Consider the following 17727-nt stretch of genomic DNA (forward strand, 5'->3'; position numbering starts at 1 on the left):
CGCTCCCGCTCCGGTTTCAGTGGGCTGCCAGAGGCGGAGGGCGCAGCCTGCTTCCCTGCCCGGGGCTCTGCCAGAGCAGTTCCCTCTGGCCGCGGCGGGGATGGGGATGGGAGCTGCGCTCCCCGGCCCTGGGGAAGCGGGGGCAGCGCGATCCCAATGCCTGGCCCGGCCCCGCCCCCAGCCCGGCCCTGCTCGGTCCCGTATTTAACCGCGGCTGGCCGCCCCGCCGGGCTCTCACTTCCCCGCCTGCTCGGTACGGTCCTCGCGGCGCGCCATGGAGCGCGGCGTGCTGCTGCTGGCGCTGGCCTGGGCTCTGGGGGTCTCCCTGTCCGGGGCAGCCAGGAGCCCCTACCAGCAGGTCCTGCACCACAGCCGGCTGCGCGGCCGGCAGCACGGGTAAGGCGGCACCCGGGCCGGGGGACGCGCGTCTGCAGCCCGGGATGCGGGAGCTCCGCACTTCGCTCCTCTGCCGGCCCCGAGCGGGGGGACTGGGTGGGCTGGAGAGTCCCGGGGCGCCAGGTTCCGCCAGGCGGTCGATGGGTGGGCTGGAGGCCCGTGCTCATTGATTCATCCCTGCAGGGCAGGGCAGCCTCCGTCCCAGGTGCAGGTAGTTGCCTCTGTCCCTGAGACAGGACTAGCCGCAAGACAGCGCGACTCTAAGGGAAACGATCCGCCTTCGACAGTTAAGGGGGCAAGGTTTATTTATCCCCCTGTGTTTGCAAGGACTGGGGTAGATGCTGCTTAGTCTGTTTAATCATTTGTGTTGATACAATCAGACTTAGAAATATACAACGAAATCTACTCGAATGCGATGCTACCTGTCATCAATCAGGACTCTCAAGTGAGTGTATGCACACCCATACGTAACATTTCCTGTATATGTGTGTGTGTGTGTATGCACACTTTTTGAAACTTAGAGTGTGGTAGGATGAACACATCATCTACAACCTGGAACAATGGCAGAGACACCAAAAGTCAGCTCATCTCCAGTAGAGTTAACCACTTAAATACTGCAGGATGTACTGTTGTCACCTATAGACAAGTTTAATCTTTCTGTGCCCCCAAAGTAGGAAATAATTTGTTGAAAAATATTGACCATAACATTTTAATGGGAAATCAGAAATTCCAAATGTGTAAGCCACCTCTATTTGCCACCTAATATGTCTCAGAGGGGTTTCAGTAGCTTTATTAATGGTTGTAAGGCATCCTGAACTGCTAAGAGGAAAGGTACTTACATACAAGTAAAGTTACATGGATGCTGTTATGCTGAACAAATGTTTGCAAAACTAAATAATATGATACTGTATATTTAAATATAAACAGTAGTGAGACTGTGTCACAAAATAACAACAACAGCAACAGATTGTATGCATGACTTATTTTTCCCTGTGGTGCCTTGGTATTGCATGAGTCATTTTAGACCAGTTTACATTGTTATATTTATGTATCACTCATAAAATAATTTCTGTTTAGAATGGCCCTTCGTGGCTGGGACTTTATTGTCAGTTCTTGTCTATAAAGACTTTGGCACAGTTCTGACGCTAGGCTACTCGCTCCTTGGAGCAGGGACAATCTTTTAGATTTGTGCCTGCAGACCACCAAGAATGTTATCCACACTAACATCATGTAAAATCAGCACTACAGGATCTAGACAAAGCATGAGAAAGAGAAGGTGTTTGTAGTGAATTTTACGTGGAGTGTTTACATGATCTTTTAATTTGTCTTACATTTTGTTGATCTGCAGAGTTGAAGTTCTCCATGTCTAATTTTGGTTTAATTTTATTTTTACATATTCTGCAGTAATGTCAGGCAGATTTTAAAGGGCTTTTTTTCTCTCTAATCAACTGTTGTGTTTCATGCAAACATTTTCAATAGATCTTGAAAGCATTCTTGACAAAAGTAATCCGTTCTTTAGTTGTATTTCTCCTATGACTCTTCATTCATGGAGACAGAGGAGAATGTTGCCAGTACAATCAATAGAAGTTGAAAGAACAGGAGTACTTGTGGCACCTTAGGGACTAACAAATTTATTTGAGTATAAGCTTTCGTGGGCTACAGCCCACTTCATCGGATGCATAGAATGGAACATATAGTGAGGAGATATATATACATACAGAGAATATGAAAAGGTGGGAGTTGAACACTTCTGCCACTGCTTTCCTAGCAGCACTGGCATCTCCAGGGGAGAACAAGAAGCAAGTGTTTATGAATGAAGTGAATAACATGCTGCTGTCAGTTACCCTGATGTAAGTGGGGCTAGGGCTAGGGATAGCTCAGTGGTTTGAGCATTAGCCTATTAAACCCAGGGTTGTGAGCTAAATCCTTGAGGGAGCTATTTAGGGATCTGGGCCCAAAAAAATAGTTGGGGATTGGTCCTGCTTTGAGCAGGGGGCTGGACTAGATGACCTCCTGAGATCCCTTCCAACTCTGATATTCTATGAAATTCTGCATAACTGAAAGCAGAATTGGGCCCACAAGTCCCTTTCTCAGGGACAGAGCTTTATAAAAACAATTGAGTTTTATCAGCATCAAGTAGGAGCAAAGTAAGTATTTGGATGCCAACGTATGGCTGTGTCAAACATGTAGCAATAGAGAAACAACCAAAGGTTTCTTGGCTGTAAAGTGCATTCATGTATCATTAGCAGAGAACTTAAAAGGGCCAGATTCTGTTACCCTTACTCATGTTGTATATCACCTTGCTCCAGGAGTAGTTCTATTGAAGCCAATAGTACTCATTGCATAGGGAGATACTTCTCAACAGGAGTAAGAGAGACAGAATCTGGAGCTATAGAAATAAGTGACAATTTATGCACATTTTAAAAAAAGTGAATGGGAGCAGATCTGTCAGTGGGGCTGCGGTTAAGAATTGCAGAAGGTAAAGTAACACCAACATAGAAATATTTGCTTGGGAAAAGTATTATGTAAAATAGGCAGTGACTTACTCCATTGAAGGCAGGTAGGTAAATCATATATTTTTTGGAAGCATCCACTGTGTACTAGGCTCCTTCCAAACTTTTAAGGACAGTCCCTACTCCAAGGATATCAGTTAAGGACCGACTGGCGAGCAGCACGTGATCGATGAAAGGAAACAATTTATGTATGTCCACTTGTTTCACTGTAAATTGTTGCACAGCTGAAGTAAGGGTAGACAGAGTAGGGTACTGACAGATTCATTTAAATCTAAACTGGGCAGAACAGTATAATATACACTGCATCTACTCCAGCATTATGGGAATCACTGAAAACACAGAGCAGTATTTTTTATTTCTTTACTGAGGCTTGAGCTGCATGGCATTGTACTGATAAATCAAAACTTGAACAGCAGCGGCATGTAGCTTCAGTATTTTAGCTTAAAAAAGGTTATTGGTTAATATGAAAACAGTACAGTACAAAGTATTTCTTCATCAGCCTCTTAACAAGTAGGAGACCATTCCAAAGGATGCAGAAGACACAATTAAGCAAGTTCTCCAGTAGCCAGACACACAAAGGATGAATCCTGGAGGGATTGTCCAGTCAAATAGACGCTGAAATCTAGGAGCTCTTTGGCTGGCATGTGTTAGTAACCAGACTTGCTCACTGAAGTGTGAGAGTAGTCAAGAGAGGCTGAGTCAGAAGGTGCAGGAATGTCTGTGGGTTGTACTTTTGGGGCAGGATCCTTCACTGGTGTCTGTTGGCATAGCTGCACTGAAGTCAATGAGGCTAGGCCTGGCTACCCCAACTGAAGAACCAGCAGTCTGATTTATTTTTAGTTGCTTTTAATTTTTTCCCCTGCATGCCACATTTTGCACGTAAAATGCAATGAACACTTTCAAGCAGAAATGCATTGTTTTTAATTGGAAATGGCAGAAATTATGGAAACTGTGAGTGTGAGCTCAATACTGTGTGGCACTGAGAGCCCTCACCTTCAATTGACTTCAGTGGGTGGCAAAAGTGCCCGGCACCTAGCAGGGCTGGGCTCTCTCTATAGATGAAAGCTGCTGGGAGATTAACAAAGACTTTCTGAAGAGAAGCCAAATTCCCACTGAGACTGGCAGTGGATTTAGCAAACGTAGTAGAACCTCGCTAATTCATATACTAATGACTGGGAGACCAACCACTGGAGAACTGAGCTTTTGTGCAATAGTGAGAACATGAAGCACACAGGTGGATGAGGATGAATCCATACTACACCACAAAATCTCCTGTGTTTATTTGGACAAGGAAGCATTGTTCGTGATACCTCAGAACATATGTGCAAACAGGCTGTAGTAGTATATTTTGCCTGAGTAAATGTAAGTAACAGGAGACCACTGTGATTTGTTTCTCCCCCTGCCCGGAGGTTTATGGCTCAGTGAATTACAGCTCAGCTGATTCCTGTAAGGTGCAGAGCACCTCTTAGGGGAAAGTGCTGGCAGTCGGTGTTCCACAGGAGTAGGCCATTAGTGACCTGGTGCTGGAATTGTTGGCAACTGATTGAGGCAAGCAAACAACGTACTGGAGCCAAGCTACATTCAGAGCTTGACACCCTGCATGTGCTGAGCTTCCACAGCTCCTGCTAACTTAGCTCTGAGTTGTGGGTGTTGACCATGTCTACGTATCAGGACCCGGGGCAGAAGTTTGTGCGGGCGACAGCCCATCCCTAAAGGCAACAAACTGTACTGCCAGCATTCACCATCCTTTTGTCCATGCCTTGCTACTCCTGAAATCAGCATAGCTTAATGTACAGACCTAGATATGGACCCTATTCATCAGTTAGCAGGGACGCTTTTTGGAATGTGCTCGATCCTGTCAGATGCTGAGCACTTTGGCCCTGAGCCATTGACTTCCGTGGGATTAGTCATGTGCTTAAAGTTAAGCACATGCTTAAGTGATTTTCAGGATTGTGGCCGGAATGCTCGGCCCCTTGCAGGATAACGGATGCATGCTATCAACGTGCTCGTATTAATCCATCGTTTAGAGTCTATGAAAAAGTTGCTGGGTTGAAACAGTAGCACACGTTAACCATTAGTAATGCAACAATTCTCATTTCATGTACAAAATAGTTCTAGTCTAATCTTTAGCTAAGGATCCTGATATTTTTAATTAAAAAGTTATTTTTTTTGTTACATTTATTTAAATATCTTCACCCTGTTATCTACTCTGTCAAGTCTTTATCCAGAGCTTATTTTCCTTTGAGTTTGGTGTCCATAGTGGAACCCCTGATGCAACTGTGATTTTTAGCTGTAATTTTTTTATTGTTGAGGGGATAGAAAAGGTCAGGTTTTTGCATTCAGGGAAGAAAAATCCTGGCTTGATGAAGGGAGAACACTTTCTCGGTTTAATTTGTAGTAGTCATTATGCATTCTGATCTCTTAGAAAGGTAAATTGCAGCTATAAAATATTCCTCCTTCATAAAAATCAAAGTGCTGCTTTCAGACCTACTGTCAATGGGGTCTCTTAATGTTATAGGTCTGAATGAAGGAGAAACTTACAGTATCTTTTCTGTCTTTCTTTATCTATAGCCCCAATGTGTGTGCTGTACAGAAGCTTCTTGGAACAAACAGGAAATACTACACAAACTGCAAACAGTGGTACCAGAGAAAAGTCTGTGGAAAATCAACGTAAGTACTGGAGTATCTAGAAATCTCACTAAAAAGCTTCAGTATGGATACACACATCAGGATTTTTTTTTGGCTCAAAACAAAGTGTTTTTATGAAAAAGAAACTGCTGTTGTTAAACATGCTGGGCATGAGATTACAGTGTAGGGCTTCTTGTTGAAATGTACTTCAGATCAGTTCAATTAAATGCTATTGTCAGCATTTTAATTGATTTTTTTAAACAGTGCATTTTGGGGGAAGGCACTCACACTTATCAGCCATCTTATCATGTGCTAATTGGAACGACTGGTCAGACAAACTCCTGCTAGACTCCCAAGAGTTGAGAAATCATTGCACAGGTAAGGGCCACTTGTGCTGAGGCCTTAAATGGGATTTAAGTAGTGTCATATTCTTGGCAGTGATGTGTTAATTTCACTCTTTGTGAATAAAAACATGAGGAGCCTTCTTTTTCCTTACGCATTATACGTTGAGTCTTCAGCATCCATTCCCAAATAAATCTTTCTGTCTCATGATTGCCCATCTGTAAAATTTTGATGGTGATCCTCAAGCACTTTGGTATGTTAAGGATGGAAAGGGCTGTATATATCCAAAGCCCAATTATTTATTATAAATTGGGATGTGTTTTTCTGCACTTACAGAGCTCTCAGTGCTGTATTGAAGTATGTACAGGTGTTATCTGGTACCTAACTGTTCATCTCCCAGATCTAGACCTCAGAGCTGATGGATATTGGGAACAATATAAAATGCATCTACATATGTAGATTTTTGGGTGAAGGAGACAAAACATAGTGAGAGGGTTCGGTCAGATTAAGACAATAATTTTCCAATGACTCTTTCAGGAAAAATGAATTAGGCTTTCAGATCAGTTCTGTGCCCAAACCTGCAAATATTTATTTTCAAGTAACCGTTGCATAAAGTAATCTATGGAACTAGCTTCAGCACTTTCTTTTGAAAGGTGCAGTCATCACATAATTAATAATGTGTATGCCATGCTTGCTGCTGGGCTTGAGATGAAGTCTGTCTGTCTCTTCCAAGAGACACAAGCCTTTGCAAGGTCACGCAAGCCCCCAAAATCATCATTTGGGTCTGAGAAAGCTTCACAAGCTTCTGAGAGACAGATTCCAGTTGGAGGATTTTATATGAGCTAGTTCTGTGTTTTCTAGGACCAATGTTAAAGGTTTCTATGCAAATTAAAAAAAAAAAAAAGCAGGAGTTGAAATGAAAGGATTAGCAATTTCTACTTGACTGAGCTTGTGTAGAAAATCATTTAATCAAGAGAACTGACATCAAATCACACAGATGTTTGTGAGAACAGTTGGGAGAGTATTTTACTGCCCAGTCCAGTATGGAACCAAGTCTTTTGGGATGTCTTAACCGTTTCGAGTTCAAATGAAATAAGCTCTTTCTTTGCTAAACAGCAAACTGAGAGATCTTTCACAGTGTCTACCTGAACGGACAAACTGGAGTTTAAGTTGGCTTCTAAAGAAAACAGTAGATTGGCTCAACTGGATGTACTGAGCCTCAGTTCAGTTCCCTATGTTAATTGTATAGTTAAGAGGTAGGAAAAGCAGAAATCGCCACGTAGCACAGTTTCTGGACTTTCAGCATATTTCCAGTTGATTCATCTAAAGGAGTGGATTCCTTAGTCTTTACATGGAGGTGCTATAACTCATTAAAACTGGAGGAAGACTATATTGGTGCATAGGAGGCTAAGAGCCCATCCCCCAGTTTGCTCACTCCTCCGCTGACCCATCCTATCTCCTCCCTTCTTCCCACTCTCGCTGTGGATGCTGGATGAGTGGAGACTGTTCCACCAGCTTTGCAGAAGTGGCTGAGACCCCTTGATGCGTGGGGTGGAGGGCAAGTCTGATCTGGCCCGTAATTAGGAGATATAGAATTATACATTTAAAAGGAAATACTCATTTTGGTTTCCCTTCCCCTTTTTTCCACATAGTAGATGTGACCTCCACAGGGAAGTATCTCCAGCAACCATCTCTGATTAAAGCTGCAGTACTGAAGCCAGCTGGGAGTGTATCAGGGAAGTAGGCCTCATGCTGTAGGCAAATTGCATTAGGTGCTTGGATTTTTACCAAACATTGAAATAAGATCCCTGTACCCATCTTGCCAAGCATGTACTTACGAGAGATGTCAGTGGAAGACCATGTTTCCTGGAGAAAGCAGAGTCAAGATCCTCCATGTGGATCAGAGAGGAGATTGTCGTCAGAATGAGAGAGGTAGACAAGTTGTTATAGCCCTGAAGCAATAGTAACTTCCACTCCCAGTAGGATCAGCAGGTTTACTTGCTTAGGTCCTGTGTAATGCAATGAAAGGACCTGATTCTGCCACCCTTGCTTGCATTCAGTAATACCTGAATTCATGAGCTGTTCCACTGATTTCAGTGAGCCTATTTGCAAGAGAGCCAGGCGTAACTCTTTAGAGTGGCAAAATCCATCTTCTAGGATTACCCTGACAGTCCATTCATTGCAACACACACACACACACAAAACATCTTTGCGAATGCTACAGCAACTGGACAGGAAGAATGCTGTATGTATTTTAAGGCCATATTAAATGGCTCTTATTAACTTAAATGCTGAGTAATATTAGTTTATCTTTGATTTCTATGTAACTTGTTTGTGATCTTGAGCATTAGGAGCTGAGTGGCTCATTTTTCTAGCCAAGCTTCCTTTTTTACATTTACAACTTGTACGTATTTTTGAAGCTGCAATTCCCAGTGGGTAGACTTAGCGTTTACACATGATTTGGTGGAGTAGTTACATCCCTGAAAGATCTACATTATTTCTGCACATCATTGCAGGCACAAAGGGGGAATCCAGGTTTTAAAAAAATCTGGCCTAAAAACTTTTTGATATATGTATGTTGCCCCTCCTTCATTTTAGAAATCACATGATTCTACCTTGATGGTTTAAAACACAGCAGTAGTACTATGTTAGGGTCCACTCATGCAAATGCTGCTGTGGATTGTCTCATAGATATCAACAGACGACTAATGGTAGTAAGCACCTGCCTGGTAGTAAATTTTTGCAGGCTTTCATCCTTAATTCATATCAATTTGGACCATTGCTGTAGAATACTTGAGCATATATGCAATACGTTGTATCTGATGAATAATGGACACTTCAACAGATGTATCAAATGTGACTCCAACCATCTTGTCTGCTTCTTTGGCGTTCTACTCTTTGCTAAAGAATTGAGTTGTGGTGTTTGGAAGAAATGAGATGATGTGGGATAAGACACTGGGCAAGATGTCTGATATTACTTTGACTTAATGAGCAAGGTCTTTGTGTTGACAATTAAGCAATTTTCCGCTTTTGGTTATGTAGTTAATCCAAAGGCAAAGGGGTATTTTATTTATCTATCTATTTATATTTTCCTAAATCCAATGGCAGCACTATTAGAGCCTTATGCTTTTTGAATCATGGACATAATTAAACTCCATAGTTTTCTGTTAAGAACAAAGAGAGCACGCCTAGATAACTTCACTTTTTTAAATCCTTCAAAAATCATTGATCATATGAAGCTGCCCCTTAATGCTTTCCCTTGTTTTCATGCTGATTTAACATTCTTCTTTTGGCTGACGTGATTTCTTCAGCTCAGGAAAAGAACAAGTCTCTGGTTCTGGTTCTGGTTCTCGTTATGAAACAAAACATACGAGTTTAATTACAGAAAATTATTATAAATGGATCTTTATTTGGTAGTGTATGCTTGAGCTTATTTTTATTACCTTGAAAAATGCACTTAAATTTTCATTTTGGACCCGAAGAACACAACAGTGTGAAACAATGACTAATAAAAATGAGGAAGCTCTGTGTAAGTTTTACTGCGTATTGAATTTTACAGCAAACCCTTTGGAAACTAACATCTGATTTAATAACTATAAAGATTGTACTTGAAACTACTTGATTGGGAGGGCAGGAAATTGCGGTCAGAAGGCATTACAGAACGTATGACAAATGCTCTTTGTAGGAGGGCGTTCTGACGGGTTTGCTTATTTAACCTGCATAGCTGGCACCAGCCTTGCTGAGACGTAATGATCTGTAACCAACGATCAGACATCATAAACCTGTACTGTATTTGGCAAATTCAGGTGCTGTCAAATCGCATACCACTGGCTTGTTCTGTAAGTTGTGAAGTGTATTTCATGATTTTTGTTGTAAACTATGCAACATGTAGCCGTATAAGAATAAAACTGAACTGAATGCTTACACTGACTATAAACGCTCATATGGGACTATGTACAGAAGGCAGAATTTGGTCCTGTATTTGGAACCTTCCATTTGCTAGAAATATCGCTAAAACCCCTTGTTTCACACTTAACTTTCTACAGTTTCATCTGCCTTGACATTAACAGTACAGCTACTAACAACTGCTGCATTGGCACTTTTTTTCACTCTTAGCCAATGTCTCCTTTTGTTGTGTACTGTGATATACTACAGTCTTCTTCCTGCCGGCCTGACATACCATAGTTTCATTCTCAGTGGCATCATGCCAGGGTGACCTTTTACTCCACGATAGACCTCTAGCAGGGTTAGGAGCACTGCAGAGCCCATCCAGTGTATGACACTGAATGGGTTAAAACCCTATCCCTGACTAGGAGTAGTTTCATCAGGTATTTGCTCTACCTGGGTCACAACTGACTGTAGGAGAACATGGCTGACTTAAGTGAGTTAGCAGGTCCTAGCTGGGAGATTGCCCAGGCATTTGAAAATACAGCTGAGCTGAGGTGGAAGCAAATGACCTCATTGTGTTGAGCAACGGGGAGGTTTTGGGAAGCCCTTATCCTCTAAGCACTCATCAGTGTTGTGCATAGGCAGAGCATGATTTTTTTGTGACAAGCCCAGGAGGGTGTAAGGTTATTTTCAGGTCCAGCCACAAAAGACCAAAGATCAATGGGTGTAATTCATCCCTGGGGTAACTCCACTGAGATCAGTAGTGTTACTCCAGGGTTGGATTGAGCCCACAGTTCTGTACTGGCTTTTAAAATGTACTTATGTGGCAAGCTCCAAGCAGAGGCACAAAAATTTAGATTGAAGATTTCATTAACAAGCAGACTCCCTCCCCTGAACAGCTCCATGCCCTCCCTGTCATCTCCACTCCTCACCCCAAAGGCAAAAGCTGGAGCAGGCAGATGAGTCTTATTCCATGCCCTGAAGCACTGAATCTGGCTCTGATGGACAGAGAGCCAATTTCACAGCCAGAGTCTTCCTCCTAATAATACCTTCCCTGCTTGTGTAATCCACACACCTCCTGGGTCTGATGTTCTGTCCCACCTAGTGGCAACAAGACCACTTAAGGTATGCCCACATTACCTGCCGGATCAGTGGGTAGCAATCAGTCTATTGGGGATCGATTTATTGCGTCTCGTCTGGATGCGATAAATCGATTTCCGCCGCGCTCCCCGTTGACTCGGGAACTCCACCAGAATGAGAGGCAGAAGCGGAGTCAACGGGAGAGCTGCGGCTGTCCATCCTGCACCATGAGGACGAGAGGAAAGTCGAAATAAGATACATTGACTTCAGCTATGCTATTCTTATAGCTGAAGTTGCATATCTCACATCGACACCCGCCCCCCGCCCCAGTGTAGAGCAGCCCTTAGAGAGAGATTAGTGAGTCTGCTCTACAGCCTTAGCCTAAGAGGCAGTTGGCTCTTAGCTCATGCGGTAGAGGCTCATGCACTAAGCTTCAGAGGTCCCTGGTTCGATCCCACCTGCTGACAAGCTGGGTCTGTTGGTGTTACACTTGCAGCACCTAGCTGTTTAAAGCCAGGGCCCACTAGTTGATCTCAACTGCTACAGTGATGATCTACCCCAGTTGAACAATTCATATGGTCTAGAGGCAGTTGCTCAGATAGCCAGTATTTCAACCATTTAGGGCTTTTATGGATGAAAATCAACATGTTGGATTGTCCCCAGAAACTAACAGGAAGTTAGGGGAGGCTCTGCAAAAGAAGTGCTTCATCCAACAGCTTTGAACAGCCCACCTTCTGTACTGACTGAAGCATCTAAGAAGGTATTGCAGGAATCCAGCTGAGAGGTCATTGTGGCATAGCTACCACAGATATGAACATCCTATAAAGACCTAGATAGACCGATATGGCTACAGCAAATTCTGTATTGGAGAGGAGGAATGTACAGCATTTTTTTCTTTTCCAGTTGATATGGAACTGGCCACTCTGCAACAGAAGGTCAAAACTCTGTCCCTGGTGGTTGGACATCGATATCATGCTCTAGTCTGTCGCCAGTTCCATTGGCCAGTGAAAGTATTTGGTGTCCTCTTACTGGCTGCTGATGTCCCAACCCTGCCTCCCCAGGAATGTTGTAACAGCAGCAGTTTTAATGTTCAATATTTTACACAGCTGTAACTTTTGCATGGTGCCTTACAGAAGTGAAAAAAGGATGACATTTGCCTGGAAGAGCTGACCCTCCACATAGGCCGGACACAAGAGAGGATGGCTGCAGGTGACAGAAAGGGAGGAGAGAGGGAAGAGAGATAAAAAGATGGGAATTATGTTAGGATACATCATGTTTTTTTAAAAAAACAGAAAATGAGGTAGTGAAGAAAAGGAGTTTGGAGAAAGACAGCCAGGTGGGAGGACAATGGACATCTTTGGTGCACAGGGTGGCTGGTCCAGGCACATAGGTCTGGTAAGTGACACCTTCCTGTAACTGCAAGGAGGAGAGATTCACGCAGGGCAAAGGCAGGCAGTGGTGCTATAGGAGCTGACACTAAAGCCATTACCACATTCCAGTTAGCATCTCCCTCTGTTGAGGGGCACAGTGGTCCTCCCCTTTGTGGGAAAGAGGCTCCAGCCTTTACCTGCTGATATAACTTCACCATCCTCAGCGGTCTTTTCATCGCTGGGGGCAGCCTCCAGTGGTGTTACCCTGGAATGAGTTTAGACCACATTCTGTGATGTGTATCAGCAGCTTCCTGCTCTGTTAGTCATAGCTCATTAATCTCCAGTCAATCTGTAAATGAACCTTTTAACGACGACATCAGAACTCAAGAATTAATTATGCTGAGCTTTGGAATGATTTCTGTTTAATCAGCTCCCTGCCTTTGATTATGGTTCTGAACTGAAGAACTGTCTAGACTTGAATTAGTGTCTTTGGTGGAAAAAGGGAAATTAGAGTTACAGGGGTGGGAAAGCGGCGAGGCAAAAGTGTATGTTACTACTAATGAACATGGAAAGTAGGAGAGCTGAGAAAAGTGGACCAGCAGGGTGTTAAGATTCCAAGTCCTCAAAGGAAAGGATTGCTTTAAGCAAATTCTTTCCCATGTGGCATATATAACGTCTAGACATTCAGTCTGAATTTGCTTTGTAATTTTGTTAGGAAACCATGACAGTTATTTGCTGCTGTCACAGAAGTGCAGGTATTTGTTTCACTTACTGACTCCTAATTACCCAGAGAAATTCTGTTTAAATTCAAGGCATTTTCACTGTTTTTTTTTGTTTTGTGTTTTTTTAACAGTGTTCAAATGATGGCAAATATCTGAGGGCTTTGGGTTTTGCTTTCTTTTTTTAACCCAGCTCCCTGAAAGTCAGCTCTTGGGGGTGGGATGTTAGACCTGCCTCCAATCCAATTATACACTAAAATTCTGCAGAGAGGGAAAGGGTACATTGTAAGAAGAGTGTCTGTTCTTCACTATGGTGACACAAGATCAAATTGTTTTGTCCCCTTTTAACAGCTGTAAAGGTGACCAGCAAAACAAACTTCAGAGAAAAATAAACTGTTCTGATTTTTTCTCCCTGTTAATATAGACATGTATTTTCATAAGGAGAGCAGATCTGAAAACGCTTCTGCCTGCACTTATTTCTTAAACTATAAAATGGCACATGCAATGGGCTAGTTCCTCAGTTGATGTACTTTGCTATAAGTCAAAACAACTACATTGATTGACAACACATGAGGATCTGGTGGGTTGTTTTGTTATAACAGACAAGGCGGGGGAATAAGTGGATAGTGGTTCTGTAATCAATCAGTGGTTCAGTCCTCGCTATAAATCTTTGGGACTTACTAATTGCTATTGGTGACCAGTTCACAAATAGCAGTAATTTACACAGCTGCTGTAGATGTAAGTTTGCCACTTCCAATGATTTTTCTGGCCCCTTATGTCAGTGTGTATGAGATATTGCAGACTCCCTTCCCACTCATCGTAAATAACTGCAGTTGAACTAATCTGCTGTAGCAATTAATAAAGTTGCAAAGCTTTGGGTGTGAAGGAGCTAATAGCTTTTCTAAAGGGAAGGCTTGGGCTGACAACAGGGCTGAAAGAAAACATGAGGCTGCTTTGTTAAGGGAAACCTGACAGAATTGCAGCCTGTTCTCCAAGCAGTGATTACATGTGGTTTACAAGCCCAGGAGATATCAGAATAGCTTGTTTTAATGTGCCAAAGTAAACTGGCGCTTGCAGCTTCATTCCTTACCAAGTAGACACAAGGGACTGTTACTGAGTGTTCCAGACATTGTTTGAGACATTGTAACTCCAAGCCAAACAAAGTAATTAAAACTACTAAAATTTAATAAAAGGAGTTTCTTCTGCCTCATGTGTCATAATATTAATGTACAGTGTCAATCAATTTATACATTTACTCCCCACCCACAGAATTCAGTTCTTGGCTTTATAGAAGAGAAACAGTGTCTGAACAATTATTCCTAGTTCTAGAACATATGGTTGCACCTCCTGTGAGGAAGCAACATTGCATGGAGACCATGCTTGAATCCTGTCTGTAGGCTTTTGGTGCCCTAGTGTAGTATAGTTGTAAGTATCTTGGGGTTTGTTATTTAATGACCCCCACAGTGAATGGGAAAGGAATAAAACTTTAATAAAACAAACTGGCAAGTGGCTCTGGTGAACTGCTGCATGCAGCCATGTGCAGTGTTCTCAATCCCTGCCTTCAGGGTACATCTCCAAATTCTGTGTTCATAATACTGTCCCTTATGAGGGAGCGTCTCCAAAAGTATAATCTTCTACAAACATCTCTCTACAATAGTTATCCTTGCATGTATCAACCACCATTGTGCTATTCACTAGGTGGTGGTTTAGGATGTGATATCTTGCTCTAAAATGAGGTGTCATGTATACTGCACAGTGATTAATTTTATGGGATTGCATGAGTAAGGAGTGAAGGACTTGCTAGAGGAGGAGGGAGGTGACCAGGTAAGGGCTATAGAGGTGTGATCTGTTTGTATTAGGGGGCACTGACTCCCCTTCACAGGAAATGAAATACACAATGAAGCCTGTGGCCTTAATGAATATGAGGGGAACAACTAGCTATTAAAGTGTAAGCAAAAGATCAATCAGTGCCTGTTTACCATCCTTCCTTTTTCCTTTAGTAATTCTATTGTTATGACTATTGAAACTGAGACTTCTTAACAATGAGCAATTCAGAGAAGGAATTTTGTCAATTTCAGTTCCCTGGTGTGGGCCGGGGGAGCCCAGTGGTGGAGCTGGCAGGGAGACCAGATGGAGTATACAGTGTGAACGCATGTGCTTCCAACTTGTGGACATACACCTGCTGTGTTGCAGACTAAGCAAAATCCAGTTGGTCAGTAGACTGGGATAGACCAAACCCAGGTCTGGTCAAGTGAAATATAATTACTTGGTTCCAACCAGACAAACTGCTTACCTGTGTTATTAGGCATGTTGACCTGCCTTAAGCCAGAAGAAAATGGCTTCTCACCTCTATTTTTGTGTTTCACCAATTGTCTACTTGGCTAGAATTCTTCTTTGGGAATAGAGTGCACTTGGCTAATTAGATGATTAGGTGAAATGGATTCACCAGTATATTTTGTCACTCCTCTCTCGGGGACAAACTGATGTGACCAGCACTTAAAGTCTGGGTGCACTGTCAGCATGGATGTGCTGAATATTAAGACTGAGTCTCTTCATTTTCTTGCAAATACCATTGAATTGCACTTGTGCTCTGTAGCACGCTTCAGGGAAACATAGCCAAGACCAAATTTAGGCAGGCCTCTTATTGCTATATCTCTTTGAAAACTCATGTCTAAATTGCCATCCACTGTCACTCATAGATCTCTTTTAGGGGTCCCTACATACAGTATAAGTATGATTTGCATCCTACACGCTTTACTTTTTTAAAATGAATCAGTGTGACTTTTGAGTTCCAGGCTGTTTTTAGACAAGTCACCTTATTTGTATTTTAAATAAATAAAAATCTTCATCTTGTGATAATAGTTACGAATCAGTCACCTTCCTACTCTGTCAACTGACATTGTAAGATTGTTTTCAGCCCTCTATTTGGATATATAGTGAACAAATTCTCAAGGGAAATTTTGTTTGCTTTATGCCGAGGTAGAAGCTTGCAGTCCTGAAAGATAATGGTCAGGTCTACGCTATAGATTTATATTGGAAAAATCCACCCCCCGAGCCACGTAGTTATACCGACCTCACCCCCGGTGTAGAGAGCACTATGTCAGCAGGAGAGCTTCTCCCATCAATGTAGCTACCGCCTCTCACGCTGATGGGAGAAGCTCTCCCCTCAGAGTAGGAGCAGCTTCATTTAAGCGCTACAATGGCCCAACCTCATCAGTGAGCTGCACTGGTCCAGTATTTTAAGTGTAGACCCGCCCAAAGAGTAGCTAGTTATTTAGCCAGGAAGGATTTGCTTTATGCCAAACCTACATAGGAACTGTTGTCAAATGAAGAGTACAGCCATTGTCCCTCCATGATGATCTTGGGCTGCCTGAGTAGAAGTGGCATGGATTGAAAAACGGTTTATCTTATCTGCGTTATCTATGTCCTATTACAGAGTGATCAGCTATGAGTGCTGCCCTGGATATGAAAAGGTGCCTGGAGAAAAAGGCTGCCCAGCTGGTAAAAATATGTTCTATTTCTATAGATGCTTTATAATTCTATAGCTCTAGCATAGACAGTTGTTCAGACTGAATTTGATTCTTGGGCATTGTGTATGATTTTTGTACTCTCCTGTCCATGGAAGGGCAAACCCACCAAGCGGAGCACTAAGTTATGGGGCACATCAGCCCCAGTACATGCAAAGTTTTGACAGAAATGTTCTATCCACTTAAAACTATTAAACGCAATTATTCTAAGTTAAGATGGTTTGGCTGTTAGAAAATACTCATGCCAGTGGGTAATATAACTCAACTGGAAATTTAATATAAAACTATCTACTGTAACACACAGTTTTTCCAGAGCATGCTTATTGTTTTAGTGAGTATGAATTTAGCAAAATATATTTGATTAGAGGATACAGTTTAGTGATCTCAAAAAAGGTGGGAAAATCCCTGGATACAGTGTAAAAGTTTGTGCTTTGTCATTGTCTTTGAATCTTTCCCTACCCAATCTTTTTGCTACTGTGGGGGTTGCAATATTTCATTTTAAACGCTGCACATCAAATTCTTGTCTGGTACCCATTGGTGAAGCTCCCCTGAGATCAAGGTACGGTGCAGATTTATACCAGCTGACGATCTAGCCCTGTGGAATTTGGGGTTCATGAAAGGGGGAGGCTGCTCGCATTGGATTTGGTCAGGCGTATTCATTAGTGTGTCCTGCAGGAGGCAAGTTTACCTGGTGGGATGTTGTGGCAGCACAAGGTTCCGCAGTCTCTGTACAGGGCCGCCCAGAGGAACCCCCGCTTTGGTGGTAATTTGGCTGCAGAGGGTCCTTCCGCTCTGGGACCCGCCACCAAAGTGCCCCAAAGATCTGCGGCAGGCCCCCCCCCCCCCACCGAATTACCACCGTAGCAGGACCCACCGCCGAAGTGCAGCCGCGTCTTTGGTGGTAACTTGGCAGCGATGGGGCCCTGGCACTTCGGCAGCAGGTCCCGTAACGGAAGGATCCCCTGCCGGCGAAGACCGAGAGCAGAAGAAGCTCCAGGGGCCTGGGCCTCACAAGAGTTTTCCAGGGCCCCTGGAGCGAGTGAAGGGCACTGCTCCAGGGCCCCCAAAAACTTTTGTGGGGGTACCTGCAGGGCCTGGGGCAAATTGCCACACTTGTCCGCCACTCCCGCCCTCTGGGTGGCCCTGTCTCTGTACTAGTGAGGTGCCTGCAGCTAGTCAGGTCTGGAAATGGACAGTGCTTGCCCAGAGTTGGTGTGGTTGGAGTAGCAGGGGATGCATTGATTCAATATATCCCACAGGCAGC

At 43.2% G+C, this 17727-nt stretch overlaps 1 protein-coding gene across 1 annotated transcript in view; it reads left to right on the forward strand.

Annotated features, from left to right (window-relative positions):
- Positions 1 to 234: 234 nt before the first annotated feature.
- Positions 235 to 17727, forward strand: part of TGFBI (transforming growth factor beta induced) — a 35662-nt gene continuing 18169 nt past the window's right edge. Inside the window, exons 1-3 of the mRNA XM_032776093.2 lie at positions 235 to 396; positions 5481 to 5579; positions 16373 to 16437. Of these exons, the coding sequence (XP_032631984.1) occupies positions 275 to 396; positions 5481 to 5579; positions 16373 to 16437 (286 nt within the window). The 5' untranslated portion in view covers positions 235 to 274. The remainder of the gene's footprint in view (positions 397 to 5480; positions 5580 to 16372; positions 16438 to 17727) is intronic.

Source organism: Chelonoidis abingdonii, chromosome 7, assembly GCF_003597395.2.
Source record: "Chelonoidis abingdonii isolate Lonesome George chromosome 7, CheloAbing_2.0, whole genome shotgun sequence".
Taxonomy (NCBI): domain Eukaryota; kingdom Metazoa; phylum Chordata; order Testudines; family Testudinidae; genus Chelonoidis; species Chelonoidis abingdonii.